Here is a 27,630-nt window from a genome sequence, read left to right as displayed (position 1 = left end):
ACATGATAGATCAGATAAAAATGTCAAGTGGAGGATAGGACACCAGTTCACAAAGATTGAATTTTATGCACCTTCAAGTTCTGAGCCACAAAGGATATTGCACTAATTATGTACCAGTGCAAACACGGCAACAAAGTTTGTTTACTCTGAGACACACTCTGGTTGACAGCGCAGTTAGTGAAGCATTTAAACAGCTGCATGTGCTCAGTGAATTAGATGGTTTCTGTTTGCTCCATTTATAGAAGTTAGTGCCACGCAGTCCTTTTTTAGCGAATTCGGGCCCGAGTTGTTTGGACATACCTGACCCTCCATGGAAGTCAGACGTTTCTCTTGGTCCTTAACACCACCGATAATCCTGAGCAAACTTTGAACCCTTGGCATAAAGTAAACAAACAATCAAAGTGCATTTGTTGTCAAATTCAGCAATTTACACTAACGCACACACACACACACACACACACACACACACACACACACACACACACACACACACACACACACACACACACACACACACACACACACACACACACACGCATGCGCGCGCGCAAACACATTCTGTATGCACGAGCTATTTGGTCTATTGGCTTACTTAAATAAAAAACCTAATTTTAAAGCATGTCTTCCAGTACAGTTAGGTTAAGTTTGACAGTTGTAAAGATAACTAAATACATAATCGAATAAATATTTTGATCTGCACCACTAATAGTGCTCAAATGCTGCTTTAAAAATCAAATTGGTGTTTTTTTATACTGATTCACGAACAGAATTAAGCCAGAACACTCATTTGAGAAATCTGAAATAAAGGGTGACATTTAACCACCAAAGACATTTTATGGTCAGGAATATGACCATAATTTATGCTTCTACAAGAGACAACATGCTTTACACTTTCAGGGGGGTAAAATTAATGAATCACAATAATAATTAAAATTTCTTATTGACTATGACAGAAACAAAAAAACATGATTTTACTTTAGTCACATGTGATGTGCATAAAGCTTGGGCAATGATCTAATAAATTTACCAAGACTTGTCAAACATGTGTCATAAGATATTTCATTATAGAAATTATATGTTTTTATATATGTTATATACTGTATATATTATGTATAATTTATATTATACTGTCGCAGTAGGGTGGCACTAGGCAAAATAACATCAATTCAAAGATGAAAAGCAACATTGGCTCAACGACAGGAAGAAAATGGAAGCAACAGTCAATGAGGCACTGTAAGTTAATTGTGTTTTGATTGGTTGTCCTCTGGTATAATCACTCACACTCTTAAGCAGTTAATGTAGCTATCACCATTTTCCCTAATTCACATTTGTCATAAAAATAGGTCCGGGTGTATCACTCAAATCTCCTAGAGTAGAAATGTTGCTCATAGATGACCATGTGATAGATTGTCACCAAGAAAGGTGGGCGGAAACACCTACTTTGAGGATGTACTCTTAAGTCGCTCCTCACCGCTTTCCCAATGTTGCCGCTCAAGTTTGGCCAGGTAGTTCTCTTTCTGTACAGTCTCCCAGATAATCAGCCTCTGGTCAAGCCCTGTTGGGAGCTCTCGCTCTATGATAGAAAACACATACAGGCTTATAGTCTCAGTGTTATTTTAAATCTTAGCAACTTTGTTGATTTAAATCCTCCCACCAAGATGCTCCCGCTTGGACTCAGGCTGCTTGACCATGCTGAGGAGAATCTGAGAAAGGTGGCTGATGATAATGAAAGGTGGAGCCAGTGCCGGGCGGCTGTGATACTCAACAATCAAGTTGTAGCGTTGGAATTTCCAGAAAATATCGGTGTTGCCCTGTACAACCTGGAATGTGTAACTGTAGATCACAAAACAGAAACAGCATGCAGAAAAATGAAATACAATCTTTTTGCTTTCTAGAGTTGTTCTGAAAGCCATCTACTAACAAAGAGTCATCAACACATTTCCATATTGTTTATGAGCTCCTGACCTAAACATTGCAATGAGGAGGTTGAGCAGGAGAACATTAGTCACAAGAAGGTAGATGACCAGAAGAAGGATCACGAGCCAGTTGGCATAAACATTAGGGCATGGTGGCCGCAAACCCTTGATAATCTCCTCTGAGTCATCAGTGCAGTTCATTTCAGGCATCTGAGCAGCTGCATCATCAAAGAAACAAAAGGACTGTCTCAATGGAAAACACATACAATGTTTTAAAATCTAGACAATTATCCATTCATTCTAAATTTATTTACCATCGATTTCCTCTAAAGGAATCTGGCCAAAAATGTGCAGGTAGGGGCGGTACAAGGCCCTGCGAAACACCCAATCGATCCGGGGGTCATTAGGATGGAGCAGAGCCTGGGTCGCCACTCCGTATGCAATCAGCCACACACTCAGGAAGAAGAGGAAGAAAAAGACATCCTTCATCTGTAAAGAAAATCATTGCGCTGTTTGGGATATGACAGTCATGCACGTCTTCTATCATAGCTGGATTTTTCGCAATAAACCACAGACCCGGGAAATGCAGTGAACACATTGACAAACAACTATTTGCACTCACACCCTGGGACATTTTTGTATTTGTTTAAAAAACAATTTCAATAAAGTTCGGATGTTAAACCCTAGTGGGCGGACATATACATGTTCAAATGATTGGCTTTTTTTTTACTTTATTGGAATCGGAGTTTGTGCAAGCCTGAAAAATCTGCACCAGCACAAAAATCAAGATGCATCAGATTTTATGTTGTTGTTCTGTTTTTATTTTTACAAATACTGTATTGGGATTTAATTTGTGAACATACAACTTCATATTGAATGGGATAACTGGTAAACGTGTGTTGGTATGCTCGTAAATTCCTTGGATTCCTTGGAGTTTGGGACTGCTAATTTCCTCCCTCAGTAAATCAAGCATTTATGCACAACAAAATACTGTTCCAAAACTAATGGCAAAAAGTGTGAAGCAATATAAATGAGAAACACAGAAATATCCCTCAAAACCATGTATATCATACAGCAGGTTCTCCCAGTCATGAGTGCAAAGGTAAAACGACATTGAATGTTGCAAGGCTAAATGTTTGTGTAGTATGTGTAGAGTGTTTTTGGTCACCATTCTTTCCACAATGATGATCTTTGGCCCCAGCTGCTTATGAATGGCAAAGATGTGGATCAACCGCAGTGTGAAAACCATGAAGTCGATTGCTAGAACAGTTCTTCCTGCCTCATAAGTGTCATCAACCATCCTGCCATTCAGAAAAAAATCAGTCCTATTCTTCTACATTTTGTTTTCTATGTTCATGTGAGTGTTCTGTATTTTTTTAACCTGCATGAAACTCCAACCACAAATAGTGAAATAGCAACCATATCACATTTGTTCCAGTTGTCCTCCATGTAGAGCTTAAATTTTTTTATGATGTTCACCTCTTCGTCTGAAAAGAAGCTCTGCAACATGACCAACATGTGTTTTTATTACACACAAATTCAGAGAACAGACACAAAAACAGAGAAAAGACACAAGTACGCTATGGGGCTAACTGTTGTTTTTTTTTTCATAATTAGCCAACCTATACATCATCAAAACAACTTTCAGTTAATTGTCTTGAAAATGTTATTTCATTCGAAGTGTAGTCATTGAGGATACATGATTAAAGATAGAATTATTGTCAAGGAGATTGGATTGGATTGGATTGGATTGGATATGCCTTTATTAGTCTCACAGTGGAGAAATTTACATTTCACAGCAGCAAAGTGATGAAAGGAATGAAAGTAGAAAAACGAAATACATGAGCTGCTGGAAAGGCAGCCAGTCTCGCGGCGCCGTCTTGATGTCAAAAGAACAAAAAAAAAAGTAACAAATAATATGACAGCATAGAGACAATATGACAAAACAAAGACACAGAGAGACATTCATTCTTCAGGACTTGCTGTACCCTGTGATGACACATAATGATGAAACAGTTCTAGATGAAAGAGGAGAGGATCAAAGCGTCTTTCCACCAGTGGATCAGGGACATCATGGTGGAATGTGCAGATTCCTGAATGTAAAGATTCCTTTACAATATTTCCTTCCTGCTTCATGTAACAAAGAGGGTACAGAAAGTACTTAAGAATGAATGACTCTCTGTGTCTGTCTGTGTTTTTTGTGTTCTTTTGACTTCAAGACGGCACCGCGAGAGTGGCTGCCTTTCCAGCAGCTCATGTATTTTGTTTTTCTACTTTCATTCCTTTCATCACTTTGCTCCTGTGAAATGTAAATTTCTCCACTGCAAGACTAATAAAGGCAAATCCAATCCAATCCTTTTGTTATCATTCAAAGAAAAAAAAATACTGAGAGTCACCTGTCGAAGTTCTTCCAGCACCAAGGTGAAAACCCAGAAGTAAAGCATTATCTCGGGGACTCCGGGACCAAAAGGCGGTGGTGGAAGAAAGTCCATCAGGAGCACGTAGGTGAACAGGAACAAGAAGGCAAAATACATGATGACATTTCCAAGGAACACAGTGACTGGAGCACTCCAGAATCGATGCCAACGACGAAGTAAGAAATGCCACCACACTGATGCACAGCTCTGATCTGCTGCGGCAGCAGCTGAAGAGTTTCTTAAAAAGTGCAGATGAGCGTTCGGAATTTAATAAGCATATTATTATCAAAATCAATTAGTTTATGATGTGAGAAACATTATGGATCATGCACATGGGGGTCATTTCAAACTCACAGGTGGCCATCGTCATCCGTTAATAGTAGAACCTTCTCTGTATCCAAAGTGTCCAACTCAAAGGCTCCTTCACTTGTCTGATTATGCAGCTCCTCATCACTACACATTAACAACAATACAACACATAAAAAAACACAAATTAAATAGGGGAATAAAATTGTATTCACTCCAAACAGTCTCACCAGAACTTTATAAGGTTTGTCCAAATGAGAGGTGGACAGAAGAATGACACAACAAGCTTGGATATGGCTGTGTCTGTAGACATTGCTCCCCACCATATCTTTGTCAGGAGAGCCTAAAAAAATAAATAAACAAATGGGTGTATAGACATGTACATCAGTAGCTAAATTAATAAATACGTACGTTCATTTGTTATCTTTCTTTTCAATATAACTTAGTAAGTTTGGGCCCTTTGAATGTTCCCGCTAGGGGACAGTATAAGCAAGAATAAATATCTGCCTTCCAGTCAGATTACTGTTCATTCAATCATTCGTTTTCCGATCTATTTATCCTCATAGGATGTCGCGGATGATGCCAGAGCCGTCGGATTTAAGATACCGGTGATCTAAACTCTTTTAAAACAACACATAATCAACCTTTACCACAAGCTATGTGAACCACTTCATTGCTGTGCTAATACAACACTTTATTCATTACTTGAATCAGCACCAAGACTGCTCAGTTGGGCACCAGGTCATGGGCAAAACATCGAATAATTAGTAGATTCATGGTGTCTTGTGTCAGTATGATTATTTTTCTCTGTGAGGTGCATTGTGATTTTTTCCTTCATCCATTTTGTCCTCATTATATATAGGATAGCGGGTGTGATGGAGTCTATCTCAGTCGACATTGGATGAGAAATGAGCTACACCCTTGTTGCCAGCCAATTGCACATCAATTATAGACAACCAACCATTCACATTGATGGATAATTGACCATATTTAAAATTTACATAACAGGAAAGCTTTTGATATGTGGGAGGAACATGAAACTGCACGCAGTAAAACTGAAGCTGAAATTTGAAAATCATCTTTTACTCCACACAAACAAATTGAGGAAAAAGTACCAAGACTAATCAAATTGGGTTTGATTTCAGGGAAGTAACTACCGGTACACTGAAAACATTAAAATAAATACATAAATAAACGGTCACTTTGAATTTAAATTGTTCTGTTACCTGAACTCCATCGTGGGCAAAAAAGGACTTGGCATCAGCCTCAGTTGCCAGGTTGAGGACTGTAGATTTGCTCCAACATTGCGTTTTCCTTACTAACAATGCATAAGCTCGCTCTTCACTGTTGGAGTAACACTCACCAAACACATCTGTTCTCACACAAGGGAGTACATGAACAGTGTCCATTTTCTCATGTCAAAAAATTTAATACATATGTGTCTTGATTTGTTTCAGCTTTTCACTCAAGACCCCACAGTCACAAAAACAACCAATGTAATACTCACCCAGAGCAAACTGTTCATACTTGGCCTCCTTCATGCTACGTGCAGACTCAGCCTCAGATTCCAGCCTTGCCATCTCTTTTAGAATCTTACATCCTGCCAATGCTGCAGCTACTGCCTCAGGTCCCTATATGAATTAAATACATATGAATCATGCGATCTTGGGATGATAATTTGCACAGATGGCAATTCCATCAGTAAAAACAGAAGTTCCGGCAGTCCGCCACTGAAAGATGCAAGTTTTGCTGACAAATGACAAAAAAAGTCAAAACTATGTATGTGAGTGTGTATTCGTCCATCCGTCTAATCATCACTCATCGTCAAGTACTGATGGACCTCTGAGACAGTCATTGATCAACATCAATTTTGCTGATGATTGACAGAAATATGGGCCATCTGTGTCTTGCGTTTACTTGCAAGGATGAATACTGCACTGACGATAAATCTATAAGCTTAGTACGCCCTGTATATCACATGGCACCAAACAGAGACGACTAAAAAAGAGAAGCTGAAGAAGAAGAAAAATAAGAAGAAAAAGGGTAAGAGAATGTGTGAATAAAGCATGGATGCCAGCAAGAGGACTGTGAGATGGATACTCCACGTCGCCCATCCTCTTAAACATCTACCATCTGGCGGTGATGAGACAGACGAGAGGGTCAGGAGAAAAAAGAAGTGGTGTGGAAATGAATACAAGGTGGGTCCTTCGCAGGTGAACACAGCTGGGAGAAAGGGAGCTCAGAAACGAAAGAAATGGGAGTGACGGGTGGTCAGTTTGCAGACGACACAGCCATATTGGTGCCGAAAGGAGAGCTACATCAGACTGTAAGGGGAGTGAAAAGAGTGCTAAATCAGTGGAAAGAGAGGAACAATGAGGATAAGGAGGAGGTGTTGGAGTTTGGAACGAAAGAAAGTGATGAGATCAGCGTGTTATGTAGTTGGATTGGCATGTAAGCAGATGTGAAAAATACGATCCAAATTGCAGGGAAGTTGTGGGGGAGCATGAAAGGGTGCCTGAAAGTGACTTTTTTTGGAAGGGGAATGTGGTCCAGGTGTGTGGAGAGAGCAGGGTGTTGAATGACTGTCAGGCAAGAATAAGGTATAAGAAGAATCTGAAAAAAAAAACCTACAAAAATAGATAGTGCCTTTCTTTTTTGTTGTTTTTGTGTTTTGTTTTGTCACTTTGTGTTGTTATTGCATCATGTAAACTGGGTGTGGTTTGTTTTTAACTCATTTGCTGCAATTACTGAATTAATGTATTTGTTTTTTTTCTTGCAGGGGTGGCGATGACGCACTGGTCAGACCTCTGGCAATGTATTTTAACTTCCATGACAGAGTAGCATTTGCCTATTGTCTACATTAGCACTTTGGATTGGATTGGATTTGCCTTTATTAGTCTCACAGTGGAGAAATTTACATTTCACAGCAGCAAAGTGATGAAAGGAATGAAAGTAGAAAAACAAAATACATGAGCTGCTGGAAAGGCAGCCAATCTCGCGGCGCCGTCTTGAAGTCAAAAGAACAAAAAAAAAAAAAAACGAAACAAATAATATGACAGCACAAAGACAATATGACAAATGGAAGAACAAAACATTCATTCTTCAGGACTTGCTGTACCCTCTTTGTGATGACATGAAGCAGTTCTAGATGAAAGAGGAGAGGATCAAAGCGTCTTTCCACCAGTGGATCAGGTACATCATGGTGGAATGTGCACGTCGACTACAAGCTAAATGTTGTAAGCAAACACGCAGCTGTGGCATCAATTGACGAAAAGAGATTGTCTCACATCTCCTGTCCCACATAAATCTGCTTCAATTCCAAGCCGCAACAGTTCCACACACGCATCTGCGCTCTGCGCTGACACTCCTTTCTTCTTATCGCGGGCTCCTCAATCTATGCATCCATCCAGCCGCAAACTGTCCAACAGCACAGACCTTTCCCCTGAACAAAGCCGCTCAGCACAGTCTCCTCCTTGATGAATGTCGTGGTCAAAAATGCTGAAAAACAATCCGTATCCATTCCACACGACACACAGCAACACAAAGTGACAAAAGAAAACATAAAACGAGACAAAAACAACCAAAAAAAGCAAGGCTCATGAGAGCACTTGCTGACGGCTGCCTACTCGGGCGCCATCTTAGACTTCTTTTCAGTATGCAGTTGGCTTTGTTACAGCTACAGCTGTTGTTAAAGCGCTAAATAAATCTACAGTATATGTATTGCATTGTATTTTGTACAGCCGCCCCCATTTCAAGCTCAAATGTCTCCAGACCCATGTAACATAGCGATTAATGCTTTTTTCAACTGAAAGAAGATAGTCTAAGGTTTCTAACACTGTATTGAATGTTTATGTAGTCCTCATACTCAATATTCTGTGGGTCCTACAATTTGAGTGGAAATGACAAAAACCCTGGCACTGGCACACACACATATGTGCACATCATCTGGCAGTGAATGTAAGCATGTTTGCTCACGACATTCAATAAGGAAGAGACTGTGTTTGGTGATTGCACCTTTTCGGCAGCATGAGTATACCAACCCTGTTTTTGATTAGGTGGAATGTCGCTGCCATTTGACTACCAATGCTGGAAAGCTCCGGGGCGCTTGTGTTTTATTGCACATTTTTATTGAGAATTTTTCACAGTATTTTTTCACAGCCCCGGTTTGTTCAGCGGAGAGGTCAGTGCTGTTGGACAGTATGCAGTTGGCTGGTTACATGGTTTGAGGAGCCGACGATGAGAAGAAAGTAGCGCCAATGTGTATGTGGAACTGTGAGTCGTGGCTTGGAATAGAAGCGGATTAAGTGGGACAGGAGTTGATACAATCTCTTTTTGTCAATGGATGCTACAGCTTCATGTTAGCTTTCAAAATTTAGTTTGTAGCAGATGTGTGCACATTTTAAGCATAACGTCCCTAACCCACTGTTTAAAAGGACACTTTGATCTTCTCCTCTTTCATCTATAACTACTTCAGACAACAAAGAGGGTGCAGAAAAGTGCTTAACATTAAATGACTGTGTGTGTCTAATGTGTCATATTATAGTATTTATTTTGTTGTTGTTTTGTCAAGATGGCACATTTATATTTCGTTTTCTACTTATTCTTTTTAATTTCAGAAAAATCAGAATCAGAAACACCTTTATTCGTCCCACAATGGGGAAATTTGGAGTCCACAGCAGCAATTTGAAAGGGGATGGGGGTCGGGGGGGGGGGGGGGGGGGGGGGGAGGAAGGATATAAAACAAGATATTCTATAATTTTCAAATTTTCTCTTCCTTTCACAACTTTGCTGCCATAAATTATAAATTTTCCAATGTGAGACAAATAAAGGTCTCATCTCATCAAATGCTATAGATTTGGATTGGATTGGATTGGATTTGCCTTTATTAGTCTCGCAGTGGAGAAATTTACATTTCACAGCAGCAAATTTTTTTTTTGCAAATTTGTGTGGAGTAATTGGAATGGAGAACTGTTGAGACAGGCGCATGAAACACAAGTAAACATGTATGATGTAAGGAAAATGTTACGAGTGAAATCTATCGAGTGGAAGATCAAGAGGCGAGTGTTGGAAAGGATTGGACATATGATGCGACTTCAGCTCAGCATTCAACACAATCATCCCCCAACAGCTCACCGATAAACTGAGCAAACTGGGGATCAGCACCTCCCTGTGCAACTGGCTGCTGGACTTCCTGACGGGGAGACCACAGGCAGTCAGAGTTGGCGACAACACTTCCAGCACCATCACGCTGAACACAGGGGCCCCCCAGGGGTGTGTGCTGAGCCCCCTCCTCTTCACTCTGCTCACGCACGACTGCTCACCATCATCACCCAGCTCCAACCTCTTCATAAAGTTTGCGGATGACACGACTGTGGTGGGCCTCATCAACAACGACGAGGAGACAGCCTACAGGGACGAGGTCAGCCGCCTGGCCACGTGGTGCAAGGACAACAATCTCCGTCTGAATGTGGAGAAGACGAAGGAGATTGTTGTGGACTTCAGGAGAGTGCGCCCCCAGCATGCTCCACTAACCATCGACGGTGCTGCAGTGGAGAGAGTGAGCAGCACCAAGTTCCTGGGAGTGCACATATCCGAAGACCTGTCCTGGAGCCACAACACGGCATCAATGGCCAAGAGATCCCACCAGCGCCTGTACTTCCTCCGCAAGCTCAAAAGAGTTGGAGCCCCGACCCCCATCACGACCTCCTTCTACCGCGGTACCATTGAGAGCATCCTGACCAGCTGTATCACCGTGTGGTACGGCGCCTGCACCGTGTCCTGCCGAAAGACTCAGCAGCGCATCGTGAGGACAGCTGAGAAGATCATCGGTGTCTCTCTCCCCCCCCTTCAGGACATCTACAACACCCGCCTCACCCGCAGAGCCATCAGGATCGTTGGCCATCCCTCACACCCCTCCCACAGCCTCTTCAGCCTGCTGCCATCGGGTAGGAGACCGCGGAGTCTCCGAGCCAAGACCAGCAGGCTCAAGGACAGTTTCTGCCACCAGGCAGTCCGGAGACTCAACTCCCTCCCAGCCCTGCCCAGCCTGCCCATTCCCACTGCCACACTCACCGAACTCTGAGTACACGCTACATGCTGTACGATCATCCTGAACTCTATTTTTCTGTTCTTTCTCATTTTTTTTTCCAAGACCTCACTTCAACCCTTTCTTGTTGGTTGTTTTTGCATTACTACATTACGTCACTTCCTCACTTTACATATGTCACTACCTCACTTTACATACGTCACTGCCTCACTTTCCAGACGACACTCCCTCACTTTACATACAGAAATTACATGTATTGTCTGTTGTCAATTGTATGTCTTTTTAGCCATGTTATAAGTGCTTTGATTGTTTTGCACGCTGGGTCCGAGAGGACATTAATTTCATCTGTGCTGTATGTCATGCATATTAGCATATTTGACAATAAAGCTGACTTTGACTTTGACTAACAACTACTTGACGACAGCGATGGTGTTAGGGTGTTGGAAGAAGGACCTGGAAAGAATAAGGAAGATGATGGGATGCAAGCAGAAGACATATTCTTATTCTTATTGGAAGGAAGTAAACAGGAATCCAGCTAAAGACCCGATAGAGGTGGAGAGACTAATGAGAGACAGAGAAGAATGTAGAAGAGAGTGAACACATGGATCATTTGTATGAATGGGAAGGTAAGAAGGGCCAAACCTCATGCCCTCAAGCCCTAAATAGGGAAGGAATGAGGTACGGTTGGAGAGGAATGTTAGGAGTATGAATGATAGGTTAGAATGTAGATATGAGGGGTGTAGGAAAATAAACAGAAGCAGAGAAGGCCTGTGACAATGCATGAAAAGTGAATGCATCGAGTGAATGATAATCAAAGTTTGGATTTTAGATAAGGATAATAGGACAAGTCATGAAAGGAGCTGCACAGGGTAGAATATGAAGAGGAAGGAGAAAGGAGGGTGTAAAAGATGGATGAAGAAAGTAAATTATGCCAGACACGTGAGAGAGTGTGAAAGAGCAAAGAGAGAGGAGAGGTGAGGACTGAGAGCAGGGGCGAGAGGGGTCGTGGAAGGAAAACAGGGACTTGCGGGAGTTTTGTAAAGGAAATGTTGGTGAGGAACCTCACGAGGCACCAAAGAGAGTCGTGCCAGATGTAGGACGCGAGATGGGTGGCAAGTCCTTCATGGCGACAGACTGCCCAGGAGGAGAGGAGGAGGAGGATAGCAACTTGGGTTTGGCTTCCACAAGGATACATCGGGGTGTAGAATAAAAATAAAATAAAATAAAATAAAATAAATCAGCAGTGTGGCCAGGCTGATACTACGTACATCTCAGGTGGCCGTATGTGCGTCCACAGTCAGATTTTAAATTCTTTCGGAACCAGAACAGTTCCCGTCACACGTGTAATCAAACAGGAATAATTATCAGATAAAAGCAACCTTTTGTTCGTTTGTTGTTGTTTGAACACCTACACTGCGTGTAAGTAAAGAATCTGCTTAAAATTAAACCTTTTGTTCATCTTAATTTACAAGATAAAGTAAATTTCAGATTCATTAGCTAACCGACACTAAGAAAGATCCATTGTCACAGATGGCAGATATCATTTTGCATCATACAATCAGTGGCTCATTCATTCAATTCATATTTAAAAGCACAACACAATAGTATATTAATACTTCACAATTCGAAATGTTGCCTTTTACTTAGTTTTCTTTTGCTTGTATTGTAAAATTGTACACAAGATTGGTATTTATTTGCTATTTCATTAACTGAAACATTGACTGTGGGTAATTTGAAAAACAATTACTTTTGTGATTTTGTTTGTAATAACAATTGTACATTGCTTATTTAAATATGGAGTTAATTAAAAAAACAGCAGCGTATCTATGGGTCTAAGGAAGACTGCATACAAGTGAAAATGAGAGGAATACCACAGATATTAAAAATGTCCCCTCTCTGTGTGGTAGCCTTGGCAACACCTGGCCACTCTGAAGCTCTGTCCTTGAAATTACAAGGCACATTAATCCACCAGGATTGTACCTTGTGACTATAATGTGACACAGGTTTCTGGTCAAGATGCAGCATTTCAATTTTTGGGCCTTTTAACTCTTAACAGTTTAATAGATTTGACAAATCCTGTTAGTTTGCATGAGGCTTTGTAAAGCTCTTTGGGCGGATGCTGTAGGATGTGGATAAACTGATATATATGCACTTCTTTAAGCATGTAAATCAAAATTGAGTCTGATGGGTTTTTGAACATGTTTCAATGTGAATAGCTGTGCAGATATATAACACAGAAGCGAAGTTTCAACATTACAATGTGAGCCACATTTAGCTCATCACAGTATCCTTTGGAATGGTTCAAGCATGATCTATCCCACTATGGTCAGATACGGGTGCATGGAAAATGGAATGGAAAGAAATGAAATAGCACAAAGGCAGAACTTGATCTCACCTGGCTATAATAGGAATGGCGCTGTCAGTTCTTCAGTAACTTAAATTGTTCTTGAACGTGCTAAAAAGATTTAGTTGTCCCCAAAGGAAAAAAAAACAAAACAGTGTACATTATATTACCGCTATAATGTACTGTGTATCACATTATGTGCACATAGATGAGAAAATGTATTTGCATGCTGTAAAGATAATTAGAATATTTTAATGCTTGCAACCTAAGAGATGCTTCAAATGGTGCCAGTATGTTGATGTGGACTATTAGTGGTGGAGGAATGTACACACTCTGAATGAAATTTCCATAACTTCAGCTAATATATGAAAGAAATGCAGGGAAAGTGCACACAGGGGTGCCAACTTGAAGGATTGTAGTAATTGCTTGGCTGAGTCCAGGAAAGGGCAATGAAAAAATAAAAGCTTCCTTAAAAACAACACAAAAAAACAACGGCAGAAAACAATGTTGTTGTTTGGTGTCATTTAAACTACAGTAAAGTCTCGTTATATCGATATTCAAGGGAGTCCGAAAAAATATCGATATAACCAGGACTATCGATATATCCGACCCTGTTTGCATGTAATTTTCTCCGTGCGTGCATAGAAATAGTATCGATATAACCGGTACTATCGATATATCCGATATCGATATAACGAGACTTTACTGTATTCATCAATCTAAACTTCCATGTCTAGCAATGTTTCTCATTAACGATATCCACTCTGAAGCATGGCCTTTTATTACTGCCAAAGGTATAAAAACTCTTATATTGATCCTAGTTCTGAAGATGGAGTTTTATCAGTGGCCCTGTTTAGTAAAAATGGGACTTACCGTGTGAATAGCTGCACAGTGATAGCCCGTATCAAACACTCTATCATGCCAGAAAACGTCCTCCATAGAATTATCATTCAAATTTGAATAGTTGTTTTGGTTCTTTCATTTCTCATCACCATGCACATGCTTGCAGAATGAACTACACTGCCTTGTGATGGAAATTAAATGACAAGACACACCATGGCCCAAAAGTAGTTCGCCATCTGCTGTCGATTCTGAAGGACCGCCCAGAGGAAAAGATCCCTCCAAGGATGTTGACAACGCTCTTCCAATTCTGCCAGGTTCTTCTGCCCTTTTATAGGTTTTTCCTGGAGAGCAAACACAACCTGCTTGTAGTTCATGCATCTAGACTAGAGCATAACATTCAAATACACTTAGTTTTCACTATTTTGTCATTGAATTCAGTGTGGGCTCATCATCATCGTCTTCATCATTATCATCATCATACATTCCATTAATTCATTTCTACAATAATTATCTGAGCTGAGTTGGATGAACGCTGTTGTTAAATTTAAATGAAATATAATGACATCAACCACACGGGCTTGGACCTCAGAGTGAGTCTGCTGGAGCAATTCTTGTAAGTGGTTTTGAATGAGTGGTGACAAGTAATATTTTAATGATGTGAAGCACATTTTGTTACCTTTTGTCTGAATGCGTTAAACTGTAAATTTGCCTTTATGTTTGTATTTATTTTTTGTGCGTCATAATATTTGCTTATCTTCAATATAAATAACCAGTATATCATAAAGAACCTGTATACACTCACTGTGGGAATCCTTTGGTAAAAGCCTTTGCAGGAGTCATGAAGAAAGTCTTTGAGTAATTTGGCCACCTCATAAAGTGTGAAACGGGGTTTCCGTTCCCCTTGCTCGGACATGTGCTGCCCGGGAGGCCCAGGTGTCCTTCTAGTACCAAGCAGACGCAGCTTCTCTTCATATTTTTTGAGAAGTAGGTTATGCAGGAGACTCTTTTCAGACACAGACCAGTAAAGCTCCTGTAAACGTCCGTAGGTGAGGAACTCGCCCAGGTTAACGCCGTTGTCGACAAAAAGACGTACAAAGTCTGGTTTGTCATTAATAAGTGCATCCATCATCAGCTCTTCAAGGTCACATGCCTGCACATACAATGTTAGAGGTGCAGCGATGTAAATGTAATTGATAAATTTGGGTTATTCATTTCTACCCATTATTTATTACTTCGCCGATTTAAGGCAGTCTAATATAAGTCTATTTTATATAGACTCTGAACTAACTTCAGAAGTCTTAACTACTCATTATCGCTGACTGGTTCTGCACTCTATTAAACTAAATACAGATACAATATACCCATTTGTTAAATATGTTGCAGGTATATGAATTAAAGATCATTGGATGCCTTTCACCTTCCATTCCACATCTCCATTGAAGATGTCACTCTTGGCAATGTCGACTCGGTTCCAGGCCACAGCCAGCTTGAGTTCATCAAGAAAGTCTTGGGCTTCTTGACTTTGACTCTTACAAGCTTACACGAGTCATGCAACACAGACAGTGTGACTGACTAATATTCTGAATAGTGTTTCTCATAAAAACTGTGTTACCTTTGACAAGTGCTTTGAGGATGACTGTGTCCAACTCAGAGCTCTCTTGCTCAGGGTCATAGACAGTGAGCAGATGCCCATGATGCAGTATTTTCTGGATCTGATTTGTGGATGACACACGCAAATTACATAAAGTGATTTGTAATACTTCACAACACAATTTGTGGTTGTTTCATGATCTTTTTCCAAAAATAAGACTATAAATAGTTTTATCTCTCTTGTAATTCATAATTGGGACATCACGTACAAATATGGATGTAGGGACTCCCATTTTAGCTGCTCTCTTTCCCGCCTGTTCTATTTTGCGGGCAATTGTTTAAGCCTTTTGACATTCATAACCGTATGCTCGCCTCCACGCGCAACACATCACCCTCACCAGCTTGACCCAGTTTCGTATGTCCGTGCTGTGGTAAGTGTTTGGAAAGGTGTCCAGCAGTAGCTCATGCACATTGTCTGTATCCCAGGAGCCCCGGTTCATGAGTGTGACGAGGATGTCAGCCACTCCTCCTGAGCCTGCTAGAATAAGCCACGGTGTCGAGTTACCAATGCCTTTGCACATCCGCTGCAGGAAAGGACAAATTGTTGTTGTCTCGTGTCAGGCTCACACACTGTTTAGCACATCTCAAAGAATCATGCACAATATTCAAGGGTAATTTGTAGTCCTCATCTGATTATTTGATATATAACTGTGTTCACTGTCTGAAAATAACTTGATGGCAATTTCTTTCAAAAGACATCTCGCATGTATAATAAAAAGCAATACAGTAATGTAAGTATAAGAATAATGAATAAAGAGCTTGATTGTATCGGGTGGAAGAAAGGTAGATAAGGAGACTTGATGGTGGAATGGGGAGGTGCAGGAGTGTATACAGAGAAAGAGGTTAGCAAAGAAGAAGTGGGACACTGAGAGGACGGACGAGAGGAGACAGCAGTACAAGGAGATGCAGCGCACGGTGAAAGTAAAAGTGGCAAAGGCCAAACAAGAGGCCTATGTTGACTTGTATGCTCGGCTGGACAGCAAGGAAGGTGAGACTGATCTTTACAGGCTGGCAAGACAGAGAGACAGAAATGGTAAAGACCTGCAGCAGGTTCGGGTGATTAAGGATAGAGATGGCAATGTATTAACAGGTGCCAGTAGTGTGATGGCAAGATGGAAAGAGTACTTTGAAGAATTGATGATGAGGAAAATGAGAAGGAACAAAGAGTAGAAGACGTGAGTGTTGTGGACCAAGACGTAGCAAGCATTAGCAAGGATGAAGTGAGGAGGGCATTGAAGAGGATGAAGCGAGAACAGGGAACAGGTGGCGGAGAAACTAGAGACGTGGAGATATGCCCTGGAAAGGAGAGAAATGAAGATCAGTCGCAGCAAGGATGCACAGCAAGGATGCACAAGGATCCACAAAACCGGGATAGATGGAGGACATTGATTCGCTGTGGCGACCCCTGAGGGGAAAAGACGAAAGGAAAAGAAGAAGATTGTGCAAATGAGACCAGAAATAATATTTTTGAAAAACAACAACAAACAACCAATTAGACCAACCTTTAGGATACGAGGTTCACCATGGACCAATAGACAAAGAACAGGGATCTCAAAACTTCCTGCACCTTTAAAACAAAGTCACACTTGATCCGATTCAATGTTCTTGTAGGTTTGCAGTGCTTTTAACAGTTCAAATAAGATATTGTTATTACATACAGTAAAGTCTCGTTATATCGATATTCAAGGGAGTCCGAAAAAATATTGATATAACCGGGACTATCGATATATCCGACCCTGTTTGCATGTAATTTTCTCCGTGCATGCATAGAAATAGTATCGATATAACCGGGACTGTCGATATATCCGATATCGATATAACGAGACTTTACTGTATTTGTTTAGCCATGTATTTCCACAGATTTATTTACCACCATAGCCTGTGCGCTGAAGAGAAATGTGTTTGAGCAGCTTCACTCTGATTTCACTTGTGGCCCCGGGTTTGTTTGGATCTTCCTCCACCAGCACAAAATGAGAGTGGTGGTTGTCCAGGGAATAAACGGACCCATGCGGCAAGTCCTTGGGCTTGTATGCTGCTGGCACACCTAACTTAAAGGGAGAAATGCAAATGACTTGAAAAAAACATGTTTGGGTACTGTATTTACTCAGAAATGTGTCATTTTTTTCCTCCATTGCATGTTTGTTGTGTGCACTTAGGCACCTTAGCGGTGAGTAGTGCCTCTCGGTTGTGGATCATGTTCCAGGGTGCGATGCCAATGGCCACGACACGAACCTTTGCTGATGTGCTGGCCAAGGAGTGATCTTGTACAGCCTGACCCAAGTGTTTGGTGATGCCAAATCGAAGGCCATTAGTCAAAATCCATGCCCCTAGAGCATAGAGACGGCACTTCATGATTTTGTCCCAGTATATACAAGTACTGTACACACACACACACACACACACATATATATATATATATATATATATATATATATATATATATATATATATATATATATATATATATATACAGTAAAGTCTCGTTATATCGATATCGGATATATCGATAGTCCCGGTTATATCGATACTATTTCTATACACGCACGGAGAAAATTACATGCAAACAGGGTCGGATATATCGATAGTCCCGGTTATATCGATATTTTTTCGGACTCCCTTGAATATCGATATAACGAGACTTTACTGTATATATATATATATATATATATATATATATATATATATATATATATATATGCATGCATATGCAGTATATACAGTACTTCCACCATGCCTTACTGACACTGATGAGCTTATGTCTACCAAGATCCCTTCCTTCCTGATTCTTTCACCAAACTTTGCCATGTCCTTCTTTTTGGTAGAGGCTAATCTTGTTCTCATTAGTCCACGAGACTTTGTCCTAAAACGTATGTAGCTCCACTGTGCTAATTTGCAAAATCCAATCTGGCCTTCCAATACTTTTTAGTGATGAGTCTGATGCATCTTGGGATATCACATGGATATTTGTTCTTCTACAGTCTTTATTGATGATATCGCTTCATAATGGTTACAAGAATCATGAAACACTGGACGTGATGTTGTTCTGTCCGTTTGTGCCAATGAATGGTCCTCACATGAAATTAGCCTTGATGTTGAGTGGTGTGGGAGCTGTGCCTCAGGGATGGGAAGGTTGTGAATTTGGGACACATCGTCAGTAGTGTGCCAAAAAAATCATTGGGTGTTTCGGCCTTTCGTCACTAGACACCCTCATCGATAGTGGCCAGCAACAGGTTTATCACGCCCGCGCTTGTGTCCCATGCCCAATCAGATGTTGAGAAGCTGGTGGGGGTGGGGGGATGTTGTGTCTTTCGTTGCTGTTTTATGAGCCCAACAAGGGTCCTTCCTCTTCATCCAGATCCACTGGCTTCTTCTTTCTGCCGCTTCAGAGACTGATCTAACTGTGCTGCAGAGCCTGTCCATGGATACCCAGGTCTTTTAGCAGCCTGATGGTGGAGGAAGTCACAAACCCTCTGCATCCAACTTCAATTGGATATCCTTAGCTTTCCATCCTCGCTGTTGCGCATCCACTGCGATTTCCGTGTAGCGCAGCTTCTTGCGCTCATAGGCCTCTTTAACCGAGTTTTACCATGGGACTGTGAGTTCTGTGATGTAGACAGCCTTGATTGAAGGGGACCAGAGCACCAAGTCTGGTCTTAGGGTGTTGGCTGCAATCTCCGCTGGGAAAACCAATTGCTGGCCAATGTCAATCCGCATCTCTCAATCGCGGGCCCTGGATAGCTGTCCAACATCTGGTTTGGCAGGAGGATGGTTGGGCTTTTCCTGTCCCTCTTGGATGAAAGTCAATGGTACTGTGCTGGAAGGGGTGGCTCTCATTGGCAAGGAGTTGATGGTATTTCTCTTGCTCTCAAGGACAACTGCCAAACTCTTCAGTACCTGGTTGTGCGTCCAGGTGCAGCGGCCTTTTGAGGCTGGTCTTACAACCGGTCAGGATGTGTTCGAGAGTTCCTGGAGTTCGACAGATATCACAGGTTGGATCTGCGCCAAACCATTGGTGGAGGTTTTTCGGAGATGGGAGATCATCATTGATGGGTCTGATGATGAAGCTGATGTTGCTTGCCTCCATTAACCAGAGATCCCTCCAGCTGATCTTTCTCTTCTCCAGGCTTTCCCACTTCATCCATTGTCCCTGCTTGGCAAGATAGACAGCCTTTGCAGTTCTTTCAGCTTCCTCTTGGCGGCGCACCTCTTCCATCACCATTTTCCTTCTTTCCGATGTTGAGGCCTTACGCCAAGATGGTTTATTTGTAAGGCCAAACCCCCCTCTTCCTAGCTGGACGTGTCCCACAATGTCGCTGTGCCTTAAGGCTGCTGTGGCCTGCTGCACTGCGATGGATGTGCTGCTGGGTTAGTGACCAATCACGTGGCTTTAACCGAAGACACCATTTTGTTTTTGGGAGAACGGCCTCACTCTCTCTTTGTCTATAACTGCATCCCCCACTGTTGGATTCTTGACCAATCACGTGGCTTTAACCGACGACTGGGGCGGGGAATAGAGGACAAAAAAGTCAGCTGCCATTTCCTTGTTTGGAGAACGGGCTCATTCACGAACGACACATTACTCATCGTGGCAGCTACATGTGTATCCCGAAAAATAGATCGTATGCCAAGCAATTTTTTTTATAAATGTAACGTTTGTAAACCGAAAAGTTCGTAAGTCAAGGGGTTCGTAAACCGAGGACCCACTGTACTTAGAAGCATCAGTCTGTGACCTCCACAGACTGAAAGCTTGTTTGGCTCTATATACCAACCTGTGCTTTGTGCAGCTTTCACAAGACCTTTTCTGAGAGTGTCCCTGAGCCATGGCTTCATCTGAACCAACTCATCTCCTCCCACTAAAGCAACTACCAGGTGTGGAGGAGCTAGTCCCCACTCCTCTGTCAGCATCTGGAAGATGACCGCTGGGTCGCTATTAACTAGCACCCTCATAAACTACAAGAAAAGAGAAGAGGATAAAGCAATGTTCTGGCTCCCTAACCGTGTTATGTTGTCTACCTTTCCTTTTGTCTTAAAGGTGCCAATGAAGTCAATGTCACCCACACTTTCAGCTGGCCAGTAATTATTGATTCCGCTTCTTTTTCGGTCTCTTACATTTTGCAACATCTCATCCTCTGTAGAGCAGCATGAACAACCCTGGAGCATACTGATGAACATGAAAAGTCAAAATTTTTAACAGATTATGTTCTGAAATTGATAATCATAAACAGCCAAATAATACAGACCACACATATTAACCGTGTGCCAGGGTGGATGACTGGTTAGCACATCTGCCACACAGTTCTGAGGTTGTGGGTTCAAATCTGGGTTCCTAACGCCCAGTGTAAAGTTTGCCGGGCTTCCACATACCTACATGGGTACCCCGGATTCGGACCACATTTAAAAAACCGGTTATGTGTGAGGACAGGCTTTTTGATGGTTTCATTTAAGTTAGCAGCAAATGTTTATCTCAAGCAAACACATTATGGCATGGGTTTTAATGCTTTCCTTTTTTGGTAATATCGATCCATCCCTTTTCATTCATTCATTCATTCATTCATTCATTCTCCAATCCATTTATCCTCATGGGAAGCTGGAACCTATCCCAGTCCTCTTCGGCCATTAGACGGAAGACACCCTGAACCAGTTGCCTTTCGAACGATTCACACTCACACTCACACCGAGGGCCAATTTGGAGTGGTCAATCAATCTGCCATACATATTTTTGGAATGGGGAAGGACACTGGAGGAGCCGGGGAAAACCCGCAGGCTTGGGGAGAACATGCAAACTCTGCAAACTGGATCTGGTATTGAACCCGGGACCTCTGTACTGCGAACAACTCGACTACTGGGCTGCCCCATCTCTTTTTGTTCCTGCTTATTCTAATCACAACATTTAAACCCAGAATCTTTCCGGTGTGAGACAGGTGGAGGGTGGGGGACGAGAGGGTTATTGTTGCTCCTCTGTGTCGCATATAAAGAAAAAAACTGAAACTCATGAATGCATTGATGGAAGAACAAATGGAAGGAAAAGGAAAGAAAGAAAGAAAGAAAGAAAGAAAGAAAGAAAGAAAGAAAGAAAGAAAGAAAGAAAGAAAGGAAGGAAGGAAGGAAGGAAGGAAGGAAGGAAGGAAGGAAGGAAGGAAGGAAGGAAGGAAGGAAGGAAGGAAGGATGGAAGGAAAGATTAACTCGATGGCTTGACACACCAGTGCTCTTCTGACCATTTCAGCATGTTTCCACATTGCAGGCATTTGGTCTTTGACTGTAGCCCCTACAAAAAAGCAAACAATTCAGTAGAATAACCGCTTCCCTTATAAACCAATTATAAGTCATTCATCACACTTTTCACATAACAAAAGGTTCTTCGAGGCATTTGTGGTCAATGCAAAATTGGCAGAATTTCCATCCATGCTTCATATGCAAAGCAGTGCTTAGCACGTGTTTGAACTTGAAATTCGCAAAGCACCAAAGCTCACTCTTGGATGCCAAGTTTCTAAATCAAATCCTTCTGATCAATTCTCAAAGAGGACTATGTTCAGTCATTTTATGATATGATGTCTTGTTTCAAATCAACTGTCACTGTTGCAGTGGTTGTGTTTTTTTTTCACTAGAGTGAAATAAATATCAGATGATCTATTTAGTTGAGTCTTATTTACATTTGTAAATATGTGCACAATGCTGACAATACTCTCAGGACCATAAATTAATCAGTGAGTCTGAATGAGCTTGTCATTATACATGAAGTGTGAATGTCAATTTTGGTTCAGATGTTTTTTTAATATACAGAAGGTGGCTGTGATGGGAGCAGATATTTGACTACATGTCTGACTCAGATAGGATGAGACCATTGGAAATGCAAAAGATCCAATTTGCATGAAATCACTGGGGACGAAACAACCAGCCACATAATACTCACACAAATACACTCTACTTGTCCTCAACAATTAAAACATCCGTTGGTTGAAGACCACTTTTCCAACATTTGAAGTTACTCAATCGAACTGGATTAATCACTGAATAGTCACAGCATTCAGAACACTGGCACAATCTAATCCTCAATACATAGATTTTGTCAAATATTCTGCTCTTTGTGTATAAGTAGTCATTTTGTAATAGTTGATTTTTGTGGGATTCCCTGGCAACCAGTTCGGGGTGTACACTGACTACCATCCGAAGACAGTGCTATAAATTGTAGAACTGATATGCATCATACTATAAGTAGTTTTTATATTTTTTTACTATTATACAATTGGGATAAACAAAATACATGTCACTGACAATCTTTGTGTAGCAGATTGCACCGTATTTATCCGGTGGGTGTTGACGGCCTTTTTTGATTTACCTAAATATTAAAAAAAGGACATTTTTAGAGCTGTAATTTTAATATTGTAACCAAGCCACACTTTAGTTTGCTGGGATAAGAAGCGAAACGTCCGACACCTTCAAAGAAGTACAGATGACGGCTGAAGAAACCTTTTCATCGATAACCAAGCCATATTTTCACTCACAGCAGAATCTAATATCATTACATGAAATAGCCTCCACGGCACATTTTGTGAAAATATTATTCTGATAACAAGATAGTAGATGTAATATGTACTTACAAGAAATTTATCTCTGCTCAACATCACTGAATAGTCCTTTCCTCCTTAAATACACCAGAGAAGGCGAAGAAGTTTACTTCTAAATGATTGTGTAAGACAATCTGGCCACCGGGAAGAGGAATAGATCCATCACAGCAACAAAACCAATACCACCACCTTTTGCATATTGCTGAGCCAATGAGAATTAAGACTACAGACTGGGATACATCAACATGTCCATAATGTTGCCTCCAAACAGATGTTTTCACCCGTTCTGAATTGTAGCCATCTTCAGTTATTGGCTATTTGTGGTTTGACTGACTCCAGTTTTGTGTTTAGAAAGTGAAAAGCATATCATTGATCGTTATTTAGATATGACTACCTTCACCATTCTCCTCTTTATTATGCTGCTTGGAGGTGTTTTATTTTTTATTTTTTTTGTTGTTAATTACTCGAGTTGATTTTTTTGGATGTTAACCATCCAGGGTGTTTAACACCTGTGCTTTGCAGAAATTGGCTAAATTTGAACAGCAAAACATATTTCTCTCATATATACACAGTGCATTACAAGTTCAAAGTGCCTTCATGCATTATTTTACATGTATCAACTCAACGAGCATAAAAATGAATTTGTGTTGATGTGTTTTCTGCAACTCTTACAGTATTCAAAAAGAAGGCCCAGAATCATCATGGGATGAGGGACATTCAAAGCAGGAAGACCTGGCAAGCTGATTTTTCCAAACCAAGTTCAGAAACAATAAACCCCTACATTTTTTTTCTTTGATCTAATTCAGGTCCTTGCAACTCACAAGTGACATTGGGTGAATCATACCCTGGATCAATAATCCCCGTCAATGACAGGAAACAGAGAGACCACCATTTAAACACATGTAGTGCCACATTGAAGAGTGACAGTTGAGCCACACATTGGCAAAACAATACTGTAAATGAATTACTTGTATGAATGAAATAATTATATGCCTGAAAAAGTACTGCCCAAAAGATTTGAAAGAAGGAGCAACACACTATATCGACTTTTCTGGAAATTGCCCTCCAAATGCTTTATGGGTTTACGATGATGACATCTGGTCAATTTTGACTGTGTAGGACAGGGGTGGTCATTTTTTACTATGTTACTGCAAAGAGCCACATCATAAACATGGGCACACATGAACACCCCATCGCCCCATCCCTCACACATACAGACCTCTGCTCAGCCAGATTTATTATAAATATCACATTTTAATACAAAATCAACAAATATCAGAAATTGACTTCTTGAGTACTAAAACCACAGGAACATTTCCAACAAAGAACACTGTCTTACACACACAAACTCAGCTCAACCAAGTCCCCAAAAAAATGTAATAATAATCCTGTGACTGTAAAGTGACCTTGAGAGTTTTGAAAGGCGATTTGAAATGAAATGTATTATTATTATTATTATTACTATTATTATTATTTACAATAGCGTGCATGTTGCTTAGTGGGACTTCTGGCATTCGTTGTCTTGAACACATCCGTACATGACGTCACTGAAGGAACGAAACAAAAAAAAGTACACATTGTAGCAGTCCTTCCATCACGTCAATGCATTTTGCTGTGCTTGTTTGGTCTGAAAACGTCATGTTGCACCAAAAAGAGCCAGAAGAGGGCGACCAAGCTGCATATAATGAATTTATCAGCCTGTGGAAACGGGCTGATTAATTCCTCACAGGGAGCTTGGTCGCCATTTTCCGCCTCTTTTCTGGAACGCTACATTGCAGTCCAGATGCCTCAAAATGACACGGAAGGACTTCTTTAATCAATTGCAAATATGTATGCTTTCCTCTTCAAAACTATTTGAATCATATTCATAACTGGATGTGTAACAAGAAAGCATATTCTCCAAATCTGAAGCCATTGTTTTGATTCTCCAGCAATGCAAGACGTCTTGGCGTGACATCAGGAACAAGGGGGCGGGACTTTCTGAAAATGCCCAAGTCACAGCTCAATTTTTGGTAGATTTTGGACACTTTAAGTCATTTTTATTGGTGTTTTGCATTTGAATAAAAATATACTGCGTGTTTTGGGTATTTTAGATGCTATAAAACTTTTTTTCATGTTCGCTCTCAAAATGGCAGGGAAAAAATGCACAGCGAAACGAAAATATGAAGACAAACACAGGACGTTTTTGTCATGATCTAGTTGGCGACCAACGGGTGGCGCTGTCGGCCCCGCCTGCACCTGCACCTGCACAGGTGCTGGTCGTCCCGATCAGTGGCGGACTGCCACGTTCGGATTGGCGACCAACGGGTAGCGACGTCAGCCCTGCCTGCAGCCTCGCAGGTGCTGATCGTTTTAATCAGTGACACTTAAAAGAACTCCGGGCACGACCATCCGGTGTCGGTTCATTGTTTGTTGCATGCTTTGTCTGCAATCACATGCATTGTATGCTGTGCATGTGATTGTTTAACCTTGGCGGACTTTTACACTTGGTTTTCTTTTGATACTTTGTATTTTTTTCTGTTCAGATGATTTTGATGTTTTAGATTTTGTTCTTGCTGACTTTATTTTAATACAATTGGTCAAACACAACCTCCTGCTCCCTCCTGCCTGCTTTTTGGGATCCGCACACGCCATCACCACCTTGCAAAACGTGACAGTTTTTAACAGAGTGGGAGACTTTTTTTTTTTTTGTGGAGCATAAAGGCAAGCCATTCTTCTCAAATAGTTCTGAAAATGAAAGCATACATGTTTGCAATTGATTAAAGAATTTATTCTGTGCCATTTTGAGGCAATAGAGGGCGGGGATGTTGCACCAAAAAGAGGCAGAAAAAGGCGACAAAGCTCCATGTAAGGAATTAATCAGCCCGTTTCCACAGGCTTTCCTTACACGGAGCTTTGTCACCCTCTTATGCCTCTTTGGTGCAACACAAAGATTTAACACCAAACAAGTACAGCAAAATGCTTTGACGTGATGGAAGGACTGGTACAATGAGTCCTTTCTTTCGGTCAGGGGCGTTCCTTCAGTGACGTAGGGTGAGGACTCGTCACCAACTCAAACACAAGACTTTTCGAATATTCAGCGCGAGTCTTAAAACGTAAAATATAGCTATATGAAGAACTGCATGAAATCAGCCAAAGAGCCGCGGGTTGGCCAGGCCTGGTGTAGGACAGTGGTGAGCGAGCCATCAGTGCAAGCCATTGCTTCTCTGCTGGAGTCTATCCCAGTTCTCATCGTCAGTAGGAGCGGTACACCCAAACTGGTTGCCATCCAATCACAGGGCACATTGAGACAAACAACTTGTGGTCAAAACCATCAAATATGGGGGCAATTTACTGTGTTCCATTAACCTGTCATACACGTTTTTTTGAATGTGGGAGGAAACTGGAGTACCTGAAGAAAACCCATACAGACAGGCACGGGGAGAACATTCAAATGGCACAGATGAAGAGCGAGACCTGTTTGGAACCGTGCACCGCAGCACTCTGAGGCAGATGCCACCTTTCTTGCTGTTGTTATTGATAGTAATTAGTTTGATACAGTAAAATAAGGATTTCAATAGGAAAATCATACACTTGGGAGGATATTTATAAAATTGTGATTGTGATGAAAACAATAATCATTTTTTTTAATATTCTGCTCTATATATTATGCAAACCCCGCCCGTTGGCTCTTTGATCTGTGACCATCAGCCAATCCGCAGCCTGGTTTTCCGTGTTAAAAAAGCGCCTCGTGCAAAGTTGTTGAAAAACTACTCAACCTCCTCCAGTGTACTTCAATAATACGAGTCCGAAGACCAAAGGAGTTTTACGACTCCTGAATGCTGCAAATCTTACACCGAAAAACAACAACGACTTTGGAAATATGAACCACGGCGTGCGGAGGTCTCTGTTTGGCCTGGTGGATCACGAGCAGCTCCACCGAGAAATGAACCAAAATAGCGTTGAAATATCTCATGAACACTCAGACCGCTGGAACTTTAACTTTCAGACCGACAAACCTCTGCCAGGCATGTTTGAGTGGACGAAAATCCTTCCTGAGAGCACCGTCGCTTTAGACTACAAGTCTTCCAAGCCGAAGGCCACATCTCCCGTCTTGGCAGCTGTGGATAAGGACGTGCCCGCTGAGACTGAAGAGGCCGGCAACGACCAGAACTGCCCCGGCATCTCCAATTGTGCCGCCGAAGTGACGCCTGTCCGGAGGCGAAGGACTCCCAGCAAGTCCAAATAATATACAAAAATCACAGGTAGGAAACGTTGCCACGATTTATTGGATTTACAGTAAAGTGGTTGTCAGCAAAAACAAGTCGCCTTTCAAGCCGGAAGATCAAACATCGAAAAAAACGTTAGCTGCGAAATAACCTGTCCGTTTATTTCCTTGCAGATTTTTTTTTCAAGAATAAAACGTCGACAAAAGGCAAACGCACTAAACCCTTTTCCACCAATGCAGATTTATGGAAAGCAATGAGATCATACGCTGACGAAGTCTCTTGGATAGGAGGCGAAACGTCCGAAACCTTCACTTTTGACAGCGGCTTTCTCATC

The 27,630-nt window shown here is 41.4% G+C and overlaps 1 protein-coding gene across 1 annotated transcript in view; it reads right to left on the bottom strand.

The window, feature by feature from the left end:
* trpm5 (transient receptor potential cation channel, subfamily M, member 5) overlaps nucleotides 1-27,315 on the bottom strand; it is a 28,331-nt gene extending 1,016 nt beyond the window's left edge. Inside the window, exons 1-24 of the mRNA XM_088992211.1 lie at nucleotides 27,087-27,315; nucleotides 21,724-21,788; nucleotides 20,536-20,683; nucleotides 20,292-20,472; nucleotides 17,683-17,849; nucleotides 17,393-17,570; nucleotides 17,025-17,089; nucleotides 15,861-16,046; nucleotides 15,485-15,584; nucleotides 15,290-15,408; nucleotides 14,675-15,022; nucleotides 14,085-14,213; nucleotides 6,147-6,270; nucleotides 5,866-6,011; nucleotides 4,870-4,982; nucleotides 4,688-4,786; nucleotides 4,313-4,571; nucleotides 3,298-3,416; nucleotides 3,085-3,217; nucleotides 2,231-2,405; nucleotides 1,966-2,134; nucleotides 1,655-1,833; nucleotides 1,441-1,573; nucleotides 301-373 (exon numbers count right to left, since the gene is read on the bottom strand). Coding sequence (XP_088848337.1) covers nucleotides 301-373; nucleotides 1,441-1,573; nucleotides 1,655-1,833; nucleotides 1,966-2,134; nucleotides 2,231-2,405; nucleotides 3,085-3,217; nucleotides 3,298-3,416; nucleotides 4,313-4,571; nucleotides 4,688-4,786; nucleotides 4,870-4,982; nucleotides 5,866-6,011; nucleotides 6,147-6,270; nucleotides 14,085-14,213; nucleotides 14,675-15,022; nucleotides 15,290-15,408; nucleotides 15,485-15,584; nucleotides 15,861-16,046; nucleotides 17,025-17,089; nucleotides 17,393-17,570; nucleotides 17,683-17,849; nucleotides 20,292-20,472; nucleotides 20,536-20,683; nucleotides 21,724-21,788; nucleotides 27,087-27,173 — 3,495 coding nt within the window. The 5' untranslated portion in view covers nucleotides 27,174-27,315. The remainder of the gene's footprint in view (nucleotides 1-300; nucleotides 374-1,440; nucleotides 1,574-1,654; nucleotides 1,834-1,965; nucleotides 2,135-2,230; nucleotides 2,406-3,084; nucleotides 3,218-3,297; nucleotides 3,417-4,312; nucleotides 4,572-4,687; nucleotides 4,787-4,869; nucleotides 4,983-5,865; nucleotides 6,012-6,146; nucleotides 6,271-14,084; nucleotides 14,214-14,674; nucleotides 15,023-15,289; nucleotides 15,409-15,484; nucleotides 15,585-15,860; nucleotides 16,047-17,024; nucleotides 17,090-17,392; nucleotides 17,571-17,682; nucleotides 17,850-20,291; nucleotides 20,473-20,535; nucleotides 20,684-21,723; nucleotides 21,789-27,086) is intronic.
* Nucleotides 27,316-27,630: the final 315 nt, after the last annotated feature.

This window comes from Hippocampus bargibanti, linkage group LG03 (assembly GCF_051943395.1).
Source record: "Hippocampus bargibanti isolate YZ-2025 linkage group LG03, ASM5194339v1, whole genome shotgun sequence".
Lineage (NCBI taxonomy): Eukaryota > Metazoa > Chordata > Actinopteri > Syngnathiformes > Syngnathidae > Hippocampus > Hippocampus bargibanti.
This window is presented reverse-complemented; position numbering and strand designations above follow the sequence as displayed.